Source organism: Kogia breviceps, chromosome 12 (assembly GCF_026419965.1).
Source record: "Kogia breviceps isolate mKogBre1 chromosome 12, mKogBre1 haplotype 1, whole genome shotgun sequence".
Taxonomy (NCBI): domain Eukaryota; kingdom Metazoa; phylum Chordata; class Mammalia; order Artiodactyla; family Physeteridae; genus Kogia; species Kogia breviceps.
The window spans coordinates 66,177,090-66,198,720 of NC_081321.1; the positions used below are offsets into that span (position 1 = coordinate 66,177,090).

At 34.8% G+C, this 21,631-nt stretch overlaps 1 protein-coding gene across 1 annotated transcript in view; it reads left to right on the forward strand.

Moving 5' to 3' along the window:
- The window catches only part of PTPRQ (protein tyrosine phosphatase receptor type Q), a 206,486-nt gene that overhangs the window by 78,997 nt on the left and 105,858 nt on the right, over positions 1 to 21,631 (forward strand). Inside the window, exons 24-25 of the mRNA XM_059081625.2 lie at positions 3,717 to 3,858; positions 6,272 to 6,541. Coding sequence (XP_058937608.1) covers positions 3,717 to 3,858; positions 6,272 to 6,541 — 412 coding nt within the window. The remainder of the gene's footprint in view (positions 1 to 3,716; positions 3,859 to 6,271; positions 6,542 to 21,631) is intronic.

Sequence of the window (21,631 nt, forward strand, 5' to 3'; positions counted from 1 at the left end):
ATGTGGTCCCTCTTTCTCTCTCTCAAAACATCTTCTTGTACAAATTTAATGCCTTTTCTATCTTAACTAAGCACTTATCACATACTATGGAAATAACTTTTACAGTTTGAGGTATAGCAGCAAAACTTGTACATTTTTTTCCCTTCTTCCCAATTTCATAGAATGTCACAGAAGCTTCATTTTTACCGAAGATCTTAGCAGCCTCAGCATACAATTATTTTTTCTTTCCTTATTGAGAACATTTTTCATCTTTTCACTTAAAGGAAATAATTTATGGCTTCTCTTTGGCATCTCTGAATTGCCAGCATCACTACTCTTGTACTTTGGGGCCTTTACTAAGTGAAATAAGGGTGACTTGAACAAAAGCACTGTGCTGACAGTTGATCTGATAACCAAAATGGCTACTGACTAATGGGTGGGAAATGCTGGACAAAGGGTTGATTGATACCCTGGGCAAGATGGAGCAGGACAACTCGAGATTTCATCATGCAGCTCAGACCAGCTCACAATTTAAAACTTACGAATTGTTTATTTCTGGAATTTTCCATCTAATATCTTGGGACCATGGTTGACTGGGGGTAACTGAAATCTTCGAAAATGAAACTGTGAATAAGGGGGGACTATTGTATTTGTTGTTAAAAGAAGTACCAAGTGAATGTTTTTAACCTGTTCAGAAAAGTGTTTATACTGGACTTCTGTTAACCTTTCCAGATAGCATGTAATCCCACACTAATTGGTCTTTTAAAATATATTATTATTCTTTTTCTTTCAATGCTAATTAGTTTCAATGCTAAATACCCTTTCACTCCTCCATTTTTAGGTTTCAGAATCAATGAAAAATACCCAGAGAACTGATGTAACAAAGGGTCTCAAATATACCTATATGATTTCTAGCATTTAATTGCCAAAATATGTTCTAATTAACTAGCATTTATTTGAGAAAGTGTTCTTATTTTTTTTTCCAAAGGCAAATGAAGTACTGGAATGCTCTTTAGTTGCAGCAAGGAGAGTGCAAAAACTTTGCATAAGCATTGTCCCCAATATTATATGCATTATAATTTATTGCTGATGGTAAATCATTTTTATAGCATGTGTAGCTTAAAAAGTGAACAGTAAAAATCAGAAGCAGTGCGTAAGTTTATGTCATAAGGAATAATGATTTTCTTTTTGGAAATCGAGATATTACTCTAAAATCTGATAGGCTGAGTAGAATTCAAATTGTATTTCTTCATAAATGTGGAATCTGTTTCCCAGCAGTGTGAAATTCCATTAATGGTGCTGAGTCACTAGCCCTCTAGTATCTATTTCTAGTCTAATCTTAACATTTTCCATTTTTTTTTAATGTGCTTTGTCTGTATGGATCACTGGTAAATAGGTATCAAACGGGGAAAAGGAATCATTTTCTATATGTCTATATTTTAAAGATAATAATCTTTATTTTCCTAGGAATGTGATCGTTCCTAGGATAAACATGTATGTGCATTGAAGTGGGGATGCGTATGTGTGATCTTTTCCTCAGAACAGAGATCTCTACCATCAACACCGTTAGCATAGTCATGAATTAAGGACTATAGCCTCAAATTTTCTGGTTAGAAGCCTGACTCTGAGACTTATTGTTCTGCCTTAGGGCGGTTGCTTAACTTCTTATGACTCAGTTCCTCAAGTGCAAAATGGGAGCTGTAAAGATACATCCACTAAAAAGTGAAGATTGTAAGGGAAAATCTATATAAAGCATGTAGAACAATCCCCAGCATGTGATAAACACGGTAGCTATTGTTGTTTTTGTATATGGTTTAAAAAAAAGAACAAATTCCATTCAGCATTGTAATAGCACTAAGCCTGAAATGACAGTACTCCTTTACCTGAATATGAGGGTAAGTTATATTCTAAGAGTTTTAGACATCTGTTTTCTCAATAGAAATGCTACCATTGAAATTTCACTAGTAGCAAAGATATAATCTTTATACCATAAAGTATTAAATATATCCTTTTTGGAGTGGAAGGAGTAGTTTTCCTTTAAAATCTACTACTTTTAGTTATTCCTTTTTACATCTATTTTGTCTTCCATGAATTTTCATAGCCTTATTTTCTTTCAAATTCCTTTAAATGTATCCTCATGCCATCTTTTTCCCTTTCTCAACATCTAGTTTTCTTTATCTGCTTTCCTCCCTCTGTGTGGCTTTCTCTTTGAGTGTGTTGTCCTGTTTTTCTTTCTATGTTTTCAGCTACCTCTATGTCCCAACTATTAGTTTCTTTCCTTTTCTTTTTTATTCTTTCAGATTATATGTGAGTTTCTGGAGGCATAATAATTCCAGGACCACTCCAAATGTTCCTGCCATCTCAGTCAATCCAGTTTAATCCATTTGGAGGTACATAAGACCCAGGTCTGCTGGTGACTCAGGTCACTCACACATACTGAAAGAAATTTTTTATTCAGTAAAAATGTTCTGTTACGTTTGGAAATATTCCTTACTCATGTCTCCATCTTACAACTTACTTTGTCTGTCCACTATCCAATAAGCTACTCACACTTTTTATTATAATCTCCTGAGTTCAGTCATTTCTTTGGGTACTTACTCATGCTTCCTAACCCAAGTCAAAATTTACCTGCTTGTGTTTAATTTCTTCTTAGTATACAGTTGTTGGTAGATTTCTCTAATTATATAACAATTCCTTGATGACAGGGACCATGTCTTATATATCTTTATAATCTCCTGGTTATCTAGCAGTGTGCTTGGTAAATAGTAATTGTGGAAGAATGAGAGGAAACAGCGTAATACAGTGAGTTCAGAAAGTATGTCAATGACTTGCAAGAGATTAATTTAAAATATGATTCTAACTGTGAATGCCCTGAGCATTAGTATTCTTGCTAAATTTCTGTCACTGAAATGTTTAATATATAAGTGAAAGTAGTTTATATTTTGGATTAGATATAATGCAGTATTCTTAAAATTATACCACATAGGAGATTGTCTTCTTTTTCCATAGGATAACTACTCCTCTTAAGTGCTCTTTCTATTAGGACAATTCTCTTTGAATGAAGGCTTTATATTTGATGGTAAAATTTTCTATGAGAAATAATATCCTCTTTTGAACAACTGTGATAACTGTTTTGTTTTTTTTTTCATTTTCCTAAGAGATTGCATAAAATTAGAAATTTAGGAGTTGTCTGGGAAAACTTATAACTTAAGCTTCATAGGAGCAGAGGTTCTGCTTCATTCACTGCTGTATTCCCAGTGCTTGCCATACAATAGCTGATGAATAAATTAATTTACACAGAATGCTGCTGAGAATTTAAAAATGAATGTAGATGAATTCAAGACAAATCAAGTACCACTGACTGCTCTTAAGTTGGATTTCAATTGAGGACTTTAATTTTAGCAAATTTTAAGGAAGTAATCAGTGTGTAATTCCAAGTAAAAAATCAAGGAGGCAAAATGAAAACAAAACACTTCAGCTTTAAAAACAAATGGCAGTTATGAGATTCTTCAGTGCTGAGAGGGTGTCCAGTTCATCCTTGCTTTATCAGCTGAGCACACCCTGGGGGGCACACACAAAATGTTTAATTTTTAAATTTTTAATAAAAAATACCTGTGTTTACTAAATCATAGGTTAAACACAGAAGACATAATTTTGATGTATTAAATATTTCTTCCAGTTATAAATACGTTTTTTGATGATGCATTGTGACAAAGAATTTTATTTCTGCTTTTCAGAATATTTCAGGTTTTCAAACTGAAGCCAAACTTGTTGGACTGGAACCCATCAGCACCTATTCTATCAGCATATCTGCCTTTACTAAAGTTGGAAATGGCAATCAATTTAGTAACGTAGTAAAATTCACAACCCAAGAATCAGGTTAGACATGGTTTGGGGTCCTAAAATGTTTGATTTTGTATTTTAACACTTTTCCCTTTCCTTTCTCAGTTTATGTGACTATCTATCAATATTTATTTGTTCATTCAAAGGGAAGTTGAATTTCAGTGCTTTAGGGATAGGCTGGGTTGTCTTGTTTGCAATCAAATAGGTATATATTTACACGTGGTTTTTCACTTTGAACTGAGGAAGCTGAAATAAAAGACTAGTGTAGGAGCAAAGTAGGCTTCTAGATATATGTAAAAATTACCTACTTCTTAGTACCATCTGAGACAGCTGGGGAAAAAAAAAGGAGAAATGAACCATTAATCACTTTTAACAGGTTGATTTATATTTTCGTGAAAAAAAAAATCTGTAATTTTTTAAAGAAGACGTGTTGTGACATTTGAAGAGCACGAGTCAGTATGTAAGCTTTTACTTTCCCATCGTCCATTTGTGACATGTGGAGGGGACTATGAAGACTGAAATACCATTGCTCTAATTCAATAACTTACCTGCGCATCACCTACATGTCGTAACTCAACTGTGTACTGAATAGTTTTAATTTATAACTGATTTAATGATTTAATACGTTTCCTTCTCTCAACTGGACCAAATTTTTAAAGGCAACTCTTCCTCACTTTTTTTTTGGTCAATGATTATTGAATAAGCGCAAGATCCTGCTCTAGTCATTTCTTCCCTATACCTCTGGGTGTATTTCTTTTTGTTTTAGTGAATCTCTAAATTAAAATTGGAGACCACTCACTCACTGATAAATTAACCATTTTACATTAATTGATGAATACCTGATACTATTTTCATGGCATGACTATAAGACAAGCTAAGTAAGTAGTATTTATAGTAGATAAGAGTTCATGCTCTGCAGTCAGTGTCTGGATTGGAATCCAAGCTCTGCAACTTGCTAGTTGTATAACCCTGGCAAAGGCACGTGCCTCCTCTGAGCCTCTGTATCTTTAACTGAAAGAAACGCACGTTAGCAGGAGCCACCCAGAAGGTTGTTGGGAAAACTTTTTGAAAAGATCCATATGAAGCACTTATTAGAGTGTTGGACACACAAATACTAAAAAAACCCATTACGGTTGCCCCTGTTCCCATACTTCAGGTGAAGAAGCCATGATTCAGGCAGATTAGATGAAAAGGGCTGAGAAAATTAGTGAAGAAACTGAACTGGAACGTCAGCATCTGACCTCTAGTGCAAACTGGATGTGACTGTAGGAAATGCATATCATAACTGAGTGATACTATAGAAAAAGGCTAAACCCATAAAGAAAAAAAACATTAAAAAAATTTTTTTAAACATATTTACACACAGATTGATAAAAATCAAGGCTAATCTTATAGACAGTATTATGTAAACCAATAAATTTTTTTTTACCAGTAAAATAAAATAATTCCACAAAAATCCTATGCCCTGATTGGTTAAATAAAATTCTCAACTTGAAGTGTTATCATCTGGCTAATTTATTGTTTTTAAGTTTGGAGAGTCAGTGAAATAGATGTTCACAAAATCCAGGTTTATAATCTAAATGTAAGTAAATTATCCACTGTCTCTTTTTCATTTATTGGTATTAGTATATGTTTTTGAAAATAGGAAAGCAAATAATTAACCATATTTAACTGCCAGAGCCCTGGATCAGCCGAGAAATTGTCTTTTCTTTCATTTTAAATGCCACACACCCCCCCTAAATTATTCTCCTTTAGTTTTGATGCCTTTATCTTACAGAGGAAGAAGCATTTGTAAAGATAGAAATTTACACCACAGGAGAGAACTGTAGGCAAGTCAAAGATTACTTGAATATTCTTTAAGTAACTATGTTTTGCACAATGACAAGTTGTTTCTTTTCACTGCTTGATGTTTGTAATCCACAAATTGACTATATGCAAACTTTCTTTATAGCTTCCTCTTTTTAGTGTGACAAAAAAAGCTATGCTAACATTAGGGGACATTATATAATCAGACATTTCCCTGAGAAGTACCCACTTCAGTGAGGCACCTGCATCTACGTTTTGCATTAAAAAGTTCCATCATAAAGTATGGTTAAGACTGCTCCTTCCCATTAAGAGGTAAAGAGGGCAGGCTTCAACCACTGCCTGAGCTTGAGGCTGGCCACATAGCTGCTACTGAGGATTTGAGGATGTGATTGCTGCTTGGGCCTAGGAGAATATTCAGTGATGGATTCAGTATTGTAAGGATTAATATGGTAACATAGAAAATGGGCCAACTGCCATCTGATTCAGCCCCTGTTAAGAATTTTTTGAGCACACATTGAAAGGTTGATATGTTAAATTTTTATTGTCTCTACTCCTAAACATGACTTTATCTAGCAATCGCATAATGAAATCATTTACTACATGTGTATACATTTTAACTTTGGGCATTTGCTTATCTCTTAAGTTCCAGATGTTGTACAGAACATACAGTGTATGGCAACTAGCTGGCAGTCAGCTTTAGTGAAGTGGGATCCACCCAAAAAGGCAAACGGAATAATTACACATTATATGATAACAGTTGAAAGGAATGCTACAAAAATCTCTCCCCAAGATCACATGTATACTTTCATGAAACTTGTCGCCAATACCTCATATGTCTTTAAAATAAGAGCTTCAACCTCAGCTGGTGAAGGTGATGAAAGTGCATGCAACATCAGCACGCTACCGGAAACAGGTAACTAACTGAAACAGGTAACTGATCCGAAGCAGGTAATTTACCTGAAAGAGAGAACCTGAAACACAAAACGGTTCGTGGATTGTGTTGTTACACGTTTGTCAATAACCTTTGTAATCTTTATAGCACATTTGTCTAAAACTTTAAAGGAAATATTAAAAAATATAACACATACATTTTTATCCTACATGTTACCTGAGGACCAGCTGTGTGGTCCATTGAACCACCTCCATAGCAATGGGAGGCTGAAAGGAGGAAAAAAGAGAAAATCTGCTTCATTGTGTTTTTACAAGTATCTGTTTCTTATTATACAAACACCAAACTTACTGAATCATGCTTTATTGTAATTTAAAATAGGGAATGAATATGTAACATATATATACAGACACATATATATATCTTTTTAAAAATTGATTTATGGCATTCTTGATGCTTCCCTGAATTCCAAAGTTGCAGTGTCAGACTCACTTTCATCTATTTCCTTCTCTTTATACCAGACTTCATCTTCTGTATTATTGGAATAAAAATATCTAGGTCACTAAGCTCTAGTCTTTAAAGAGGAAAACTCTTACTCTCCCTAACAGTGATCCACCCTATGTCATAATCTCTTTCATCTTCTACCTTCTCTAATATTGTACCTCTTCATATAAATGAAAACCTGATTCCTTCTCAATAACACCACTTCACTGGAGCTCCCCCCTAGTGGGGACTGTAGGTATTGACATAATTGTTTACCTCTGGCACCTCTTGATCCTTATCTTTGAAATATCTTTTAACCCTTTCCTCCTTTTGAAATCAGCATCACCCAATTTTACTCTACTTTTCTATCTTTGAAGCTATAACCCACAGAACTTCAAGACATGGTGTACCTTCTCTCTGATTTCAGCATCTTTTTCTTCTCATCCTTTCAAGGCAACATTTCTTGAGACTTCAGTGTCTTACCTATTCATCTGGAATGGATGCATTGCAACAACAACTATCTCTTGCTCCTTACATCTCAAGGCATGTCACTGTAACTCATCTTCCAAGAGATTCCCAACTCTGAAAGGACCCCACTGTTTGCTTTCACTAGATGCTGGCTGATGAATAGTGCTGGAGAAAATGTAAATGGTTCTATCTTGTTCAGCTATTCTTTAACTCTCCCAATTGCGCCACAATCTATACATCCCTGTTTACACTTAATCAATTTTCCATAGGAGAATTCTGCTCTTACTCTGAACATGGTCTACCCCCACTATCATCCATCTTTGATGTTATTATTCATTTTACTAATAGCATCAAAGATAATTGATTTGCCTTCCTTCAAAATTTACCGATATCTTTATTTATGCTCTCAAGATAGCCTCCCTTGGGAATGTCATTGCCTTCCTCTTTTCAGGAACCTAACTGCTCATTTTTGTTTCAAACTCGTGTTTGAAACATAACTCCATCAATTTAATCTACTTTCTTCTGCATTTTATCTTCTTTCTCTGTCTCTTGCGCGCGCGCACACACACGCGCGCACACACACGCGCACACACACACACACACACACACACACACACACACACACACACACACACACACACACACACACACACACACACACACACACACACACACACACACACACACACACACACACACCCCAACAGCCAGACAAACGTTAGAAAATTTCAGCTGAGGACCTGGTTGGTATATCAACCCTAAACATATTCAAAATGGAATTTATGTAACATGAATTCTCCTTCTCTTCCTCACTTTTCTATACCTGTTCTTTATAATCAGTTGGGGATCAAGCCTCATATTCTTTTTTTTTGGTACGCGGGCCTCTCTCCGCTGTGGCCTCTCCCGTTGCGGAGCACAGGCTCCTGATGCGCAGGCTCAGCGGCCATGGCTCACGGGCCCAGCCGCTCCGCGGCACGTGGGATCCTCCCGGACTGGGACACGAACCCGTGTCCCCTTCATCGGCAGACGGACTCTCAACCACTGCGCCACCAGGGAAGTCTAAGCCTCATATTCTTATGTGATTCTTCCTCCCATCTCTCCTACACATAATCAGAGCTTATCAATTCAGTCTCTGCCGTGGCTCTGCAATTTGCCCCTTCTTCAACTTGACTGCCCCCATTTTATATCAGACTTGTTGCTTCCTGTAGTAATACCCAAAGGGGCCTTATCACCCATACTCATTCAGCCTGCCTGTCACTTATTTTGATTGAATTGGCTCTAACATACAATTTAGAGCATTTATGTGTTGACTGTTGAATTTTATTACCTGAGGGGTAAGAAGTAGACATGGAGATTTAGGTATCTGAAGCATAGAGGTGATAATGAAAGGTACTATGTTTAAGAGATGGCCCAGAATACTCCAAATGTTTTACTTATTCTGATCGTGTACAAAATATACCCCAGAATTCATCACCAGTTAGATTTGACTTCTGTCTAGCTTTTCATTCTTTTGTTCCTCCACTGCATCTCTTCATACAACTGATACCTGTAGCCAAACTTTATTTATTCAGCACATTAGATTTCATGTATTCATTTCCAAAGACATTTATTAAGCACCTGCTATGGGCTAATAATTGATTAGATTCTCTTCTTTAAACGTACTCAATACTTTTCACCATCATATTGTCCTGCTCCCTTTCTACATCACACAAAATTGTATTTGTTCTTAAAAGCCCAGCTTCAGTGTGTGTGTGTATGTGTGTGAGTGTGTGTGTTTAAGTCTTCAATGACATGCTAAGCATTAAAACTACAGATTCCTAGACTTCACCCTAGACTTGGCTGAATCATAGCCTCAAGAGATGAAGCCCAGAATCTGTAGTTTTAAGCATCTCTCTGATGATTCTCTGTAAATTTTCTGAATTACTGGACTAGATTACCCAGGAATTTTGATGGCAGGTGATACATAGCAGTGAGGACAGGCAAACAGTGTCAGAGAGGTCCAGAAAGGGGTAGCAGGTGTTTCCCCAGTGGGTGGGCAGCAGATCATTGCTATACAGAGTCTGAGAGAAGGAAATATGTTCAAATGCAGGCAGGTGGTCTGCATCAGGGTGGTCTAGTACCAGGTGAAATAGTCTTGATCATTGGACGGGAGCTGAGTCCTAGAGAACTGGCGGTGAAAGACAGGACAGTAATTCTGAGATAAATGAGAGGTTCGGAACTCAGAGAACAAGACAGAGGACTCATTATTATTGATTCCACTGGTACTCAAGGTGACTGCTCAGTCACAGGAATGAAGCAGAAGTTAAATTAGTAGAACAGAGACGCATAATCAAAGTATATACACTTGATGTAGAGCCACCTGAACTTAAGGACAGGTCTTTGTTAAAAAAAAAAAAATCCTTTAACTAAGGATTTGAATTAGACTTTAAGTCAGGATTAAAATATCGCATGAATGGAGACTGAAGGAATTCTAAACCAATGAATTAGGAAGGTATTAGGCATATTGTACCATGTATTATGTGCTCCCTTACTACTGAAGACAAATGTTGCTCAAAGTTTGGACTGCTGACTTTCCCTGCATCAGAATGTACATCCCCGAGGCCCTACTCTAGACCTGTGGAATCAGAGTTTGGAAAATAAAACTCACAAATCTTCCTTTAAACAAGGTATGTGAGGTGAGACAATGCTGAAATTTGAGAACCGTTCTATTCCACTGTATGCTCTTTGCTTGTGGGGCTATGTCTTGTTTGTCTTTGTTTTACTCATAGTTCATAGCAAAGAGCCTTGGGCATTATAGGCACTCAAATTTTTGTAAAGGAAAGAAATGAATTGTTTTATCATGAAATTCACAATTTTTCATAAGGGTGTTACTCCACCGCAATGTATTATTTCCACACTTTCATCATGCAAAATTATAGATATTTTCTCCCAGGCAAATGTAAAAGTTTTTTCAATTAAGGAGAGTCATTCATATGAAATATGTGTATTAACGGCTGCTTTAAAGATATTTCAATAATTTGTTTATCTTTAAAATTAATTTTCAGATCTAGCATATAATTGTATTTATGATTACAATTTTTATTAGGTAAATAATTTGCTTTTATCTGGGTTCACATGAATTGTTTGTTGATAAGACATTAGTAAGAACTGGAGATTCATTGTTCAGAATGGAAGCAGTTTTATAGCTGCTGCAAACTTCTAATTTATGGTGGTCTAAGATTAGTCACAGTGTAAAGTCAGCTCTGAGTCACTGACTCTGTACTCACTTTTGACATGAAGTAAAATCAAATTTGGCTCACTCCCTTACTGCCTAGTGTCTGACCTTAACATTCCTTCCAGGGATTATTGGGTGTTTTTCTCAATGTAAACTTGGTCATATTGGGCACAGTTAAACATGCATCATGGATGATTGAATTTATGAGGAGATTAGTGTTCAGTGTCTAAACTGGTTTCATTGTCACAGTCAAACACGTCAGAATAGGGCAAATACAGATGAAGGCCCCCAAACCTGGTAATTTTAATAGCATTTTCTGTCCAAGTATATTATATGTACCAATAAAAATATTATAGCAAGTTCAAGTGCATACAAGACTTAACTTTTAAAATCTCAAATTAGTTCAAAATGCATGTACTTCTCCATATTATTTTCAAATCTTAGTAAATATGGTGATTTAATATTGAGTTTGAAAATTTGTTCTTTTTTTCTGGAAGATAATTTTACAGTTTGGATTTATTCAAAGCTCTTCCAAGTTCAGTAATTTAGAATCAAAAGAGGAAAATAAGCTATATCCCTTGGATGCCCAAAACTTAATTGAGGGAAAGTGAAATACGCAGTTGTGGTTTTTAGGGGTGTTCTTCTCAGCAGTGATTTCTTTATTAGCTTTTTGTTCAATAGGAGGTATTAGGCACCTAGATGGACCCACTGGAAGTCCACTGAGCTTGCAAATGTATTAATGGATCAGCACTGAATGGGAGTGTGTTTAATATCCCTGTTTTTTTCCCCTTCTATTCTTGGTTCTTTCAGATAACTGTGTACTGTTTAATAGCCTATATGTAAACTCTCAAGCCTCTTCTACAAAGCCATGACCGCCATTCCCCTAAGAATTATTTAAGAAATGTATTTGTTATGTACTTTATTTGGATCCCCATTTTGTGGGCCTCTGTGAGCAGTGTAGAGATTACTGGGTGAGCTGTGATTATGACAAAATCTAACTTCCATTTACCAGCTTTTTTAAAAAAATAAGATGTACCATTTATATCTAATGGTATATCTAAGAATTTAGACCATTCTTAAGCACCATTTAATAGAGTGGATATGGATGGTAAAAGTTTTCTCAAGGTTGCAAATTAATGTGCTAATTCAAAAGAAGTTTACTTTTTCCTTTGTCTGCATCCCAGTGACATTGCTCTCCTCAGTTGAGATGAGAAGTCAAACTTGCAGGAAAATTGTGTGATCCTGTTTGTTCTTAAGCAAGTGAATTGGCATATTCTACTTACCAGTCAGTAATTGTAGAAAACACAGAAGCCATTATAGTTGCCTGTCATGGATCAGAGAGAAATAGCTATTGGCATTGCTACTTTAATTGAAGTTCAAATGCCTTACAAAATTTATTTCATACAGACTTAATTATTAAATATAATACTTTCCTTAAGAGTGAACATCAGGTGAAAAGTATCCTTTATACTTGTGGTATGGTGGACATTTGACCAGTGTATACTCATCTAATGCTTACTGAGTTCAGGCTTTGTGTTTGGGGGCTCAAGACTCAAGTTTGAATCCCAAATGGCATTGGTGATCTTGGCTCTGCAGGTCCAAATAACTCCACCATTATTGTAAAGACGTATCTAATAAATATAAAGCAATTAAACACAAACCTACATAAATATTTCAGTTGTGTGGATTGAAGATTGAATCAAATAGGAATTCAGGAGAAATACATTTTATGGAAGGCGGTATTGAAGAAGTGGAATAGGAACTGGATGTTGCTTATTGATAGCTTTGGAATTGCTTTATAGAAGTTTAGACTCAGTAACCTAATTAGAAGATGATGATATGGTTTTGGAACTTGAATTTCATAGTCAGGTATACTAAGATTTACTTAGATTTACCTGATATAGATCAATAAAATAGCTAAGTTTACTAAATACTCTTTTTTGTTGTTCCTCAATATGCTATGAGAAAATGTCAGTTGTACATATCAAAGAACATTCTTCTTTTTATTTGAGCAATCTTAGATGGCGGAGGTTAGGTAGACCTGAAGATTATGGGTATGTTAAAGCACTTATGGTAAGCCACTCTGTGACCCCATCGCTATTCATGAAAATGGTGAGATAGAGGGGAGTAAATAGAAATTCAAAGACACAGCAAGGGAAAACACATAGTAGCACAAATGAATGTAATACAAGGGGTCAAGGCTGACTAGACGGTGTTGTATTGAAAAGAGTATAGAAGGTGAAGTCAGATAACTCAGGTGGACCTTACTCTGCTTTGTATAGTTGTAGCAGAAATTTGAATACAATATTATGGAAAATTGGGAACTCTGCTAAATTTAGAGTAGGAAGCAACATAAATTGACTCTGAAAACAGTGATTTTTTCTTGTCCATTTTCCTAAAACCCTGCAGTAATCTCTTCAGATGGAGAAGGATTTGTTCATTACAAATTTACTGAATCTCCCAAATCATAAAGAATAAAATCCACAGTCACTTTAATGGTCCGTAAGGTCCTTTTTCAACCCAGCATTCTCTTCCCTAGTAATGTATGTGTCTCTTCCTTCATCTTTTGAAATTTAGCCTCAAATACCACCTCTTCAAAGAGGATCTAACTTATTTATGATTTAAACTCCTCCCAGCTAGAATTTTCTATGCCTCTTTCTTGCTTTACTTTTCTCTGTTACATGTATCATTATCTGTGGATCTCCCCTCATTACAATGCATGCTGCATGAGAAAAGGGATTTTCCTTTGTGCAGTTCACCCTTATTTTCAGTGCCCAGGAATGCATCTGGCATACAGTGATACTCAATAAATATATTATTAAAGAATGAATTAATCAGTCAATCAATATACAGGCCTAGAGGAGTGATAGAGACACAGTGAACACTCAGTATGCATACTTTGGGTGCCTGAAGTAGAAACTTTCAGCCACAAAATTATGTTTAGACAATTATGTGGTAAAATATCTAAGAAAGGCATGTCTTCTGTGGTAAACCTTTTTAATTAAACTTTTTATTTTGAGATAGTTATAGAGTCACGTGCATATATAAGAAATAATATAGGGAAATCCTGTGCTCCCTTTATCTAGTTCCCTCCAATGGGAACATCTCGTAAGACTACAGTGCAGTATCACAACCACCATACTTATATCAATGCAATCAATATAGAGAATATTTCAATGAGAATAATTTCTCATGTTGCCTTTATATGGCCACACCCAACTCCTGCCCACTCTCCTTGTAATTTTGCTCATCTTAACCCTCTGATAACTACTAATTTGCTCTCCATATTCTGTAATATTGTCATGTTAAGAATGTTATATAAATTTTTTGTACTGGTTGATATGTTCATATAATTTTCTTTTTTGGCTTGTTAATATGGTGGGTTAAATGGATTGATTTTCTAATACTGAACAAACCTTTGGTCTCTGGAATCAACCCCACTTGATCATGGTGTACTTCTTTTTACTTATTACTGATTTCTATTTGCTAAGAGTTTGTTAAAGATTATTGTATCTATATTCGTGAGGGATATTGGTCTGTAGTTTTGCAGAGGTTTTTTTTCACTGTCTTTGTCTAGTTTTGGTATCAGGGTGTTGGTGGCCTTATAGAATGAGTTTGGGAGTGTTCCTTCCTCTGCAATTTTTTGGAATAGTTTCAAAAGGATAGGTGTTAACTAAGAGAAGTCTCTAAAGTGTTAACTTTAGAGAAGTCTAAATGTTTGATAGAATTCACCTGTGAAGCCATCTGGTCCTGGATTTTTGTTTGTTGGGAGTTTTTAAAATCACAGTTTCAATTTCAGTACTTGTGATTGGTCTGTTCATATTTTCTATTTCTTCCTGATTCAGTCTTGGGAAATTGTACCTTTCTAAGAATTTGTCCATTTCTTCTAGGTTGTCCATTTTATTGGCATAGAGTTGCTTGTAATAGTCCCTCATGATCCTTTTATTTCTATGTCCATTGTAACTTGTCCTTTTTCATTTCTAATTTTATTGATTTGAGCCCTCCTTTTTTTCTGGATGTGTCTATCTTTGTCTAGTATCAGTATCAGAGAATACTAGCTTTATAATACAGATCTCTTCTAATTTCTGGAAGACATTGTGTAGAATTTGTGTTACTTCTTCTTTAAACATTTGGTTGAGTTCTCCAGTGAAACTATCGAGGCATGGAGATCTCTTTTGGGGGAGTTTTAAAATTATGTTTAAGTGTTCTCAGGATGCAAAGTTGGAGCTGAGATGTATGTTGAATCAGTTACAGAAAGTGGTAGTTGTAAATAATACATTTGTCAAAAAGGAAGTCTCAAGAAATAAAGAAATATGGTAAACTAAACTGTGTTGAATTGATATGAGATGAAAATACGATATATCGAAATGTGTGAAACACAGTTAAAGCAGTGAAGAGAGGGAAATGTATAGCATTAAATACATACATTGGAGAAGTCTCAGATCAATAATCTAAGGTTCTCCCCTCCACTAGAGCCTATAAAAAGAAAAGGAAGATATAGTGAAGGAAGTGAATAATAAAAATAAGAACAGAGATCAGTGAAATTGAAAACAGAAAAACAGTAGGAAAACTCAATTAAACAAAACTGGTTCTTCAAAAAGATGAAATTGACAAACATCTAGCGAGCCTGACAAAGAAAAAAGGAAGTCACAAATTACTAATATTTAGAAATGAAATCACTGCAGACATCAAAAATGATAATAAGGGAATAATATCAACAATTTTACACCTTAGATGAAATGAACTTACTCTTTTTTTTTTCTTGGAGTATAGCTGCTTTACAATGTTGTATTAGTTTCTGCTGTACAATGAAGTGAGTCAGCTATATGTATACATATATCCCCTCCCTCTTGGACCTTCCTCCCATCCCCCCACCCATCTAGGTAGTCACAGAGCACCAAGCTGAGCTCCCTATGCTATACAGCAAGTTCCCACTAGCTGTCTATTTTACACATGGTAGGGTATATATGTCAGCCCTAATCTCCTGATTCCTCCCACCCTCCCCTTGCCCCCCCATGTCCACATGTCCGTTCTTTTCGTCTGTGTCTCTCTGCCTGCCCTGCAAATAGTTTCATCTGTACCATTTTTCTAGACTCCACATATGTACGTTAATATATGAACTTACTCTTTAAGATCACAATGATCACAGCTCAGCTAAGGTGAAATAGATGATGTGACTAGTCCTATAACTATTAAGGATATTACATTTGTGATGGTTTCCTTTGAGAGCACCCTGGTAGAAAAAAAGGAGGGCACCTCTCCATTACCGCCAGATGTGTGTAGAAATCCACATTCCCCACTTGGCCTCTGCTGACACCCAAGGGGAGGATGCTGGGTGAGCAGGAGAAAGAGGGCTGCCCACCAGGCTTCCACTAAGAAGGATAGGAGTGCCTCATATTCTTCCTGCATATTCTCCACTGACACAGTGGAGGGCACTTGCTACCTCCGGAAGGCGTGAGAGTTCTGGCTCCCTATTTTACCTCACTCTATCAAGGATGGGTGAGGTACCTCACTACCGCCTAGTAAAGGCAGAAGACTAGGTTCTTCATTTGACCTTTGTCATCATGGGAGGGAGGGGGACCACAGCTTTTTTCTGTAGTTTTTGGGTAGAGTTGTTATTGTCTAAAAGTGTTGTCTTGCTAGGCTGCACTGTTTTTTTTTTCTGTTAGAGGGAGGAGGCTTTTTCTGAGGCTTTTTTAGTCTGAGCTGGTTGGCATTTGGAGATTGCTGGCCTTGGGGATATACAAGACAAAAGAAAAGCAAGGGAGCTCACCACTGTGTTGTTCCCTGGGTGGTGAGTTCCCTAGTTGCTTTGCCTTCTCACCACCTTTCAGAGTCTTCTTATGTTTGTTTCATATTTAGTGTCCAAGGTTTTAGTTGTACTTAGTGGAGGGAACTGGGAAAATATATCTTCTCCATCTTCAAAGCCTGAAGTTCATTTGTGGGGATATGCTTAATATCACGTGTGGTACCCTTTTAAATCCATATATTCAAGATTCAGTTATTTAATACATATGAAGTACTCTGCCAGAGACTACTGGTAAGACTATGATGAAACAAAATTATATTCTTCTGCTTTTAAAATTTAGAATTATATAATTTTAGATCTTTATTGGGTTTTGAAGATAACCGCATTCAGCCATTTCATTTTGCAAGCATGGAAAATGAAGCACAGAGGTTTAGTGTCTGCTGAGAGTGTGCTTTAACTAATTATTAGCAGAACTCTTACTAATCCAGAACTCTTTCTACTGTATTATGATACTTCCCTTACATTAGAAATTCAACCGATCATTTGTATTTATTGGAATTAAAATGTTTTTCTCATTATTTCACAATATCTAAATAGAGTCATTATGGAGTGGGGAAATTCAGGTTCATCATATGAATTTCATTAATTTGTACAGGGATATATATATTCTGAGTATATACATAATTTTGTCCAAATATGGTTTTAAAATTTAGGAAAACTAAATTTCTATGATCAAATATGTGCTTAACCTATAATATTAAAAATACTATGAGTTAATATAGTAAGATCTGTAAAATACTGAAGCCATTCTGGGAAATTTTATACTTTCTAGTCACATATCACATTTTTTATCCTGGATTAGTTCCAAAAGTGTAATCTTTGCTATTATGAATTTCTGTCTTAGGTATCAAATTCTAAATTATAAATTTAAAAGTCCTTTTAAATGCAATTCCTGTTGTAAAATAATGAACCTGAGTTACTCTGCATAATTCTCCTTGACCCCACTGATGCTCTAATACCTTTCATTAAGTGGACTCCAGGCAACCACTCTTTTCTTCATCTCAGCTCCAGCTAAAGCCAGCTGTTCTTCAAGCAACATTTTTATTAACTTATTTAGGAACTGGGGCATATCTTATTACCCTATTTTCCATTCCTGTCCTATGCAGCTGTAGTTGATACTTTTCATAACAGCCATTACATATCAACCTCCTCCTCCATTTCACCTCATTTTTTTCTTATTCTCTTTTACTTCCCTTTTTAAGTAAATTATGCATGTATTGTACATGCAAAAGCCCCTCTTCTTTCTTTCTTTCTGGTAGCCATACGACTTGAAAGCTTCAGGAATGTGCTCCTTGTTTCTATGAGATTATAAACTTAAGGGAAAAACATTTACTAATGGTGGAAAAACTCTGAAATGTAGAATAAATGAGTTTTAATGCGAGCAAAATTTCATTAACAATATTACATTAATTTAGACAATTTTAAAACACAATATGAATACAAAGAAAAGGCTTTAAACAAATAGTAGGTCATGCAAATTATCATTAATCTCAAAATACTACAAGTTTCATGGTATATAAGAAAACAACTTTTGGAGGAAGCTATTTTATAAATGTAAGACATGCATAAATAGCAGCCACTTTTAGAATTCAAATAAAGTAACATTTTTTAGTATATTAATGTTATGGTAATTTGAATATTCACCACCTCCTGTTCGCTGCATCCTTGATTCACCCATTAGTTTGGTGCCTGGATACCTTATTATGAAGAATTACTACGTTAAAGGCAATTTGCAGTGTTAGAAAGATAATAAATGTAATTCCATATGGATCACAATAATGAAATCTATAGCAATTAAAGGATATGTTAAAAAACAGTAGCCCAATTTTCTGACATTTATTCCTAATTAAATTAGCCTACTTTAGATAGAATTTTTTAAAAGCCAAGGTTGTTAGTAATTTTTAAAATGTAACTACATTAATATTTGCTATGTATGACAGTCTAACATTTTTAAAGTTTAGCCTGAAATTTAAAACTAACTTTTTATTTAGGATGTTATTACAGAGAAATTATTAACTGTGTGAGACATACTCCCTGGAAGCTGGATGGAATGCTCTTCTTACAAGTACTATTAGAAAATTCGTCTGAAAATTGAACAGTTACCAAAAGAGAATTGAAAGTCGTTGTTGACGTACTTGGACTAATCTATAAGGCTTCTTTTCTAGTATGGATACATGAGAAATACAATAAAGCTCATGATTTTTTCCATAATGTCTAGATTTATAAAATATTAGCTAGAAAGTATTAGTATCTAGTATTTTAATTTTCTATATAAATGTATAACATTTTGAATGTTGGTACGATTTAATGGGAAAGCCTTTTTCTTTTCATTTTTAAAATATTTTCTAATTATGGGAATTATTTTATATACAGTGAGATGCACAGAACTTAATTATACAATTAAATGGGTTTCCACACATGTATACAGCCGTGTAACCACCATTCAACAACATACAGAATATTTCCATCTTCCACAGAAAGTTCCCTTGGACACCCACTCTCCAAGGCAACCACTATCTTGATTTCAATCAACATAGGTTAGTTTCAGTTGTTCTTGAGCTATATGTACTCTTTTATATCTGGTCTATTTCTTTCAACATAATTGTGAAGCGCATGTTGTTGAGGGTTTCAGTAATTTGTTCTTTTTATTATTGAGTCATTTTCCACCATTTTAATATCCCATTGTTTTTATGTCTGTTTTCTTTTGATGGACATATGGATTGTTCCAAACTAAGTGTTATGAATAAAACTGTTAGAGATATTTTTGTATAAAACTTTTTTGTGGACTTGCTGGGTCATAGTCCAGATGCATGTTTATTCAAGAAGCTGATGATTTTCAAGTGGTTGTTCTATTTTAAATACCCAACAGCATTGTATGAGAGTTCTAATTACTTCTCGGTATCAGGAGAATTTGCTATTATCAATCTTTTTTAATTTTAGACAGTCTAAATGGTATCAAAGAACTTCCATCTTATTGTAAGTTTAATTTTCATTTCAATGATGACTAATGATGTTAAATCCTTTAACATGGTTATTGATAATTCATATAAAGACAGTCTTTGCTTTACCTGATAGTGTGGGACCATAAAAATGACTGCAAACTGTCTGTAAAATGTGTGCAAAGCAACCTTAATAATCAATAGGGAAAATTATAATTGTTCCATAACCTTCAAAGTTTTTTTGTCACTACATTAAAAACTCTCTTACTGTCAATTATAAATACATAGGAAATGAAAAAACAACAAAAACAATATTTAGTACACTGTAATTTAAAACATTAGAAATAACTGAGAATGAAAGCGTTCACTTTATTAAAAACATAAAGAGTGGTTACTTTCTTTTTCTCACTGTTTAGCTTATGATATAGAGAGAGCATCTTTTCTATGACTTGGCAAAGTTTGGATTAGCTTTGAACATGCATATGGGCACGTGACATATGCACATGGGAGATAAGGAGGCCATATAACTACACACATTGCTGCCTGTGCATGAACTAAATAACAGATACACAGTGACCCATCAATGATAGGTCAATGTTTTAGCTATTTTAGTTCTTTCTATTTCCATATAAATTTTATTATTAGAATCACCTTGTTGATTTTTACCAAAAAACCCTGTGGCATTTTCATTGGGATTGCATTTAGTCAATTCATGCATTTAGGGAGAAATGCCGTCTTAATATTGAGTTATCTGGTCCATGAACATGGTATATGCCTCCATTTTTAGACTCTAATTTCTTTCAGCAGTGTTTTGTAGTTTTCAGCAAATGAATTTTAGATGTCTTTTGTTAAAATTATTCCTATTTAATGTTATATGTTATTTGAAAATTTAATTTTAGTCACCAGTTGTTTGATGTAGAATCTAGAAATACAGTTGATTTTGTTTATTGGTATTGTATCCTACAACTGCTAAATTTGCTTATTAGTCCGAGAAGGTTTTTGTTATATATTGCTTTAGAATTTTCTACATTTAAAAATGTCATTTCATCTACAATTAGGGTAATTTTTATCTCTTTCTTTCTAAACCCTGTGACTTTTTTCCCTTACCATATTGTGCTGGCTAGACTCTCTGGTACTATATTAAATAGAAGTAGTAAAAGCAGACATCCTTGCATTGTTCCCAATCAAAAGGGGAAGCATCCATCCTTCACTATTTTGTACGATGTGTGCTGTAGGGTGTCTGTAGATGACCATGATCGTATACTTTTTTCTCTTTTATTCTGTTACTGTGGTAAATTATATGATTAGCTTTTTTAATAGTAAGTGAAATTTACCTTCCTGGGATAGACCACACTTGATCAGACGCTCTATACTTTTGTATAATGACTTGACAAGTGTTTACAAATTTTATTAATTTTTCTGAAGAACTAATTTTTGAATTTGTTAATATTCTCGTTTATTTATCTGTTTTCTATTTCACTGAATCCTGATCTGTATTATTTTCTTCCTTCTAAGTATTCTGCTTTTAATATGCTTTTTTTTCCTGTATTTTTATGGTGAAGATACAGATCATAATTTTTTTTCTTTCTGTCTTTTTTTCCCCAGCTTTATTGAGGTATGATTCACAAATAAACATTGCATATATTTAAGGTATACAGTGCAGTGCTTTGATATATGTATACATTGTGAAATGATTCCCCCAATCAAGCTAATTAACCTATCCATCACCTCACATACTTACCTTTTGTGTGTGTGTGGTGAGAACACTTAAGATCTACTCTCTTAACAAATTTCAAGTATGTAATATTGGTACATCATTATTAACTATAGTCACCATGCTGTGCATTAGCTTTTTCATATAACTTATTCATATAACTGAAAGTTGTACCCTTTGACAAACATCCCACTATCTCCCCTCCACTCCCCTGGCCCCTGGCAATCACTGTTCTATTCTGTTTCCATGAGTTTGACTTTTTTAGAGTCCACACATAAGTGAGATCTTGCAGTATTTATCTTTTTGTAGCTAGTTTATTTTACTTTACATAATGATTTTAAGCCTTTCTTCTTTTAAAATATAATCATTTACAGCTATAAATCTCCTAATAATTATATATCACAAATTTTGACTTTTTACTTTCGATAAAAATATTCTCTAATTTCCTTTGAAATTTCTTCTTTGAGCCATGGTTATTTAAAAATAT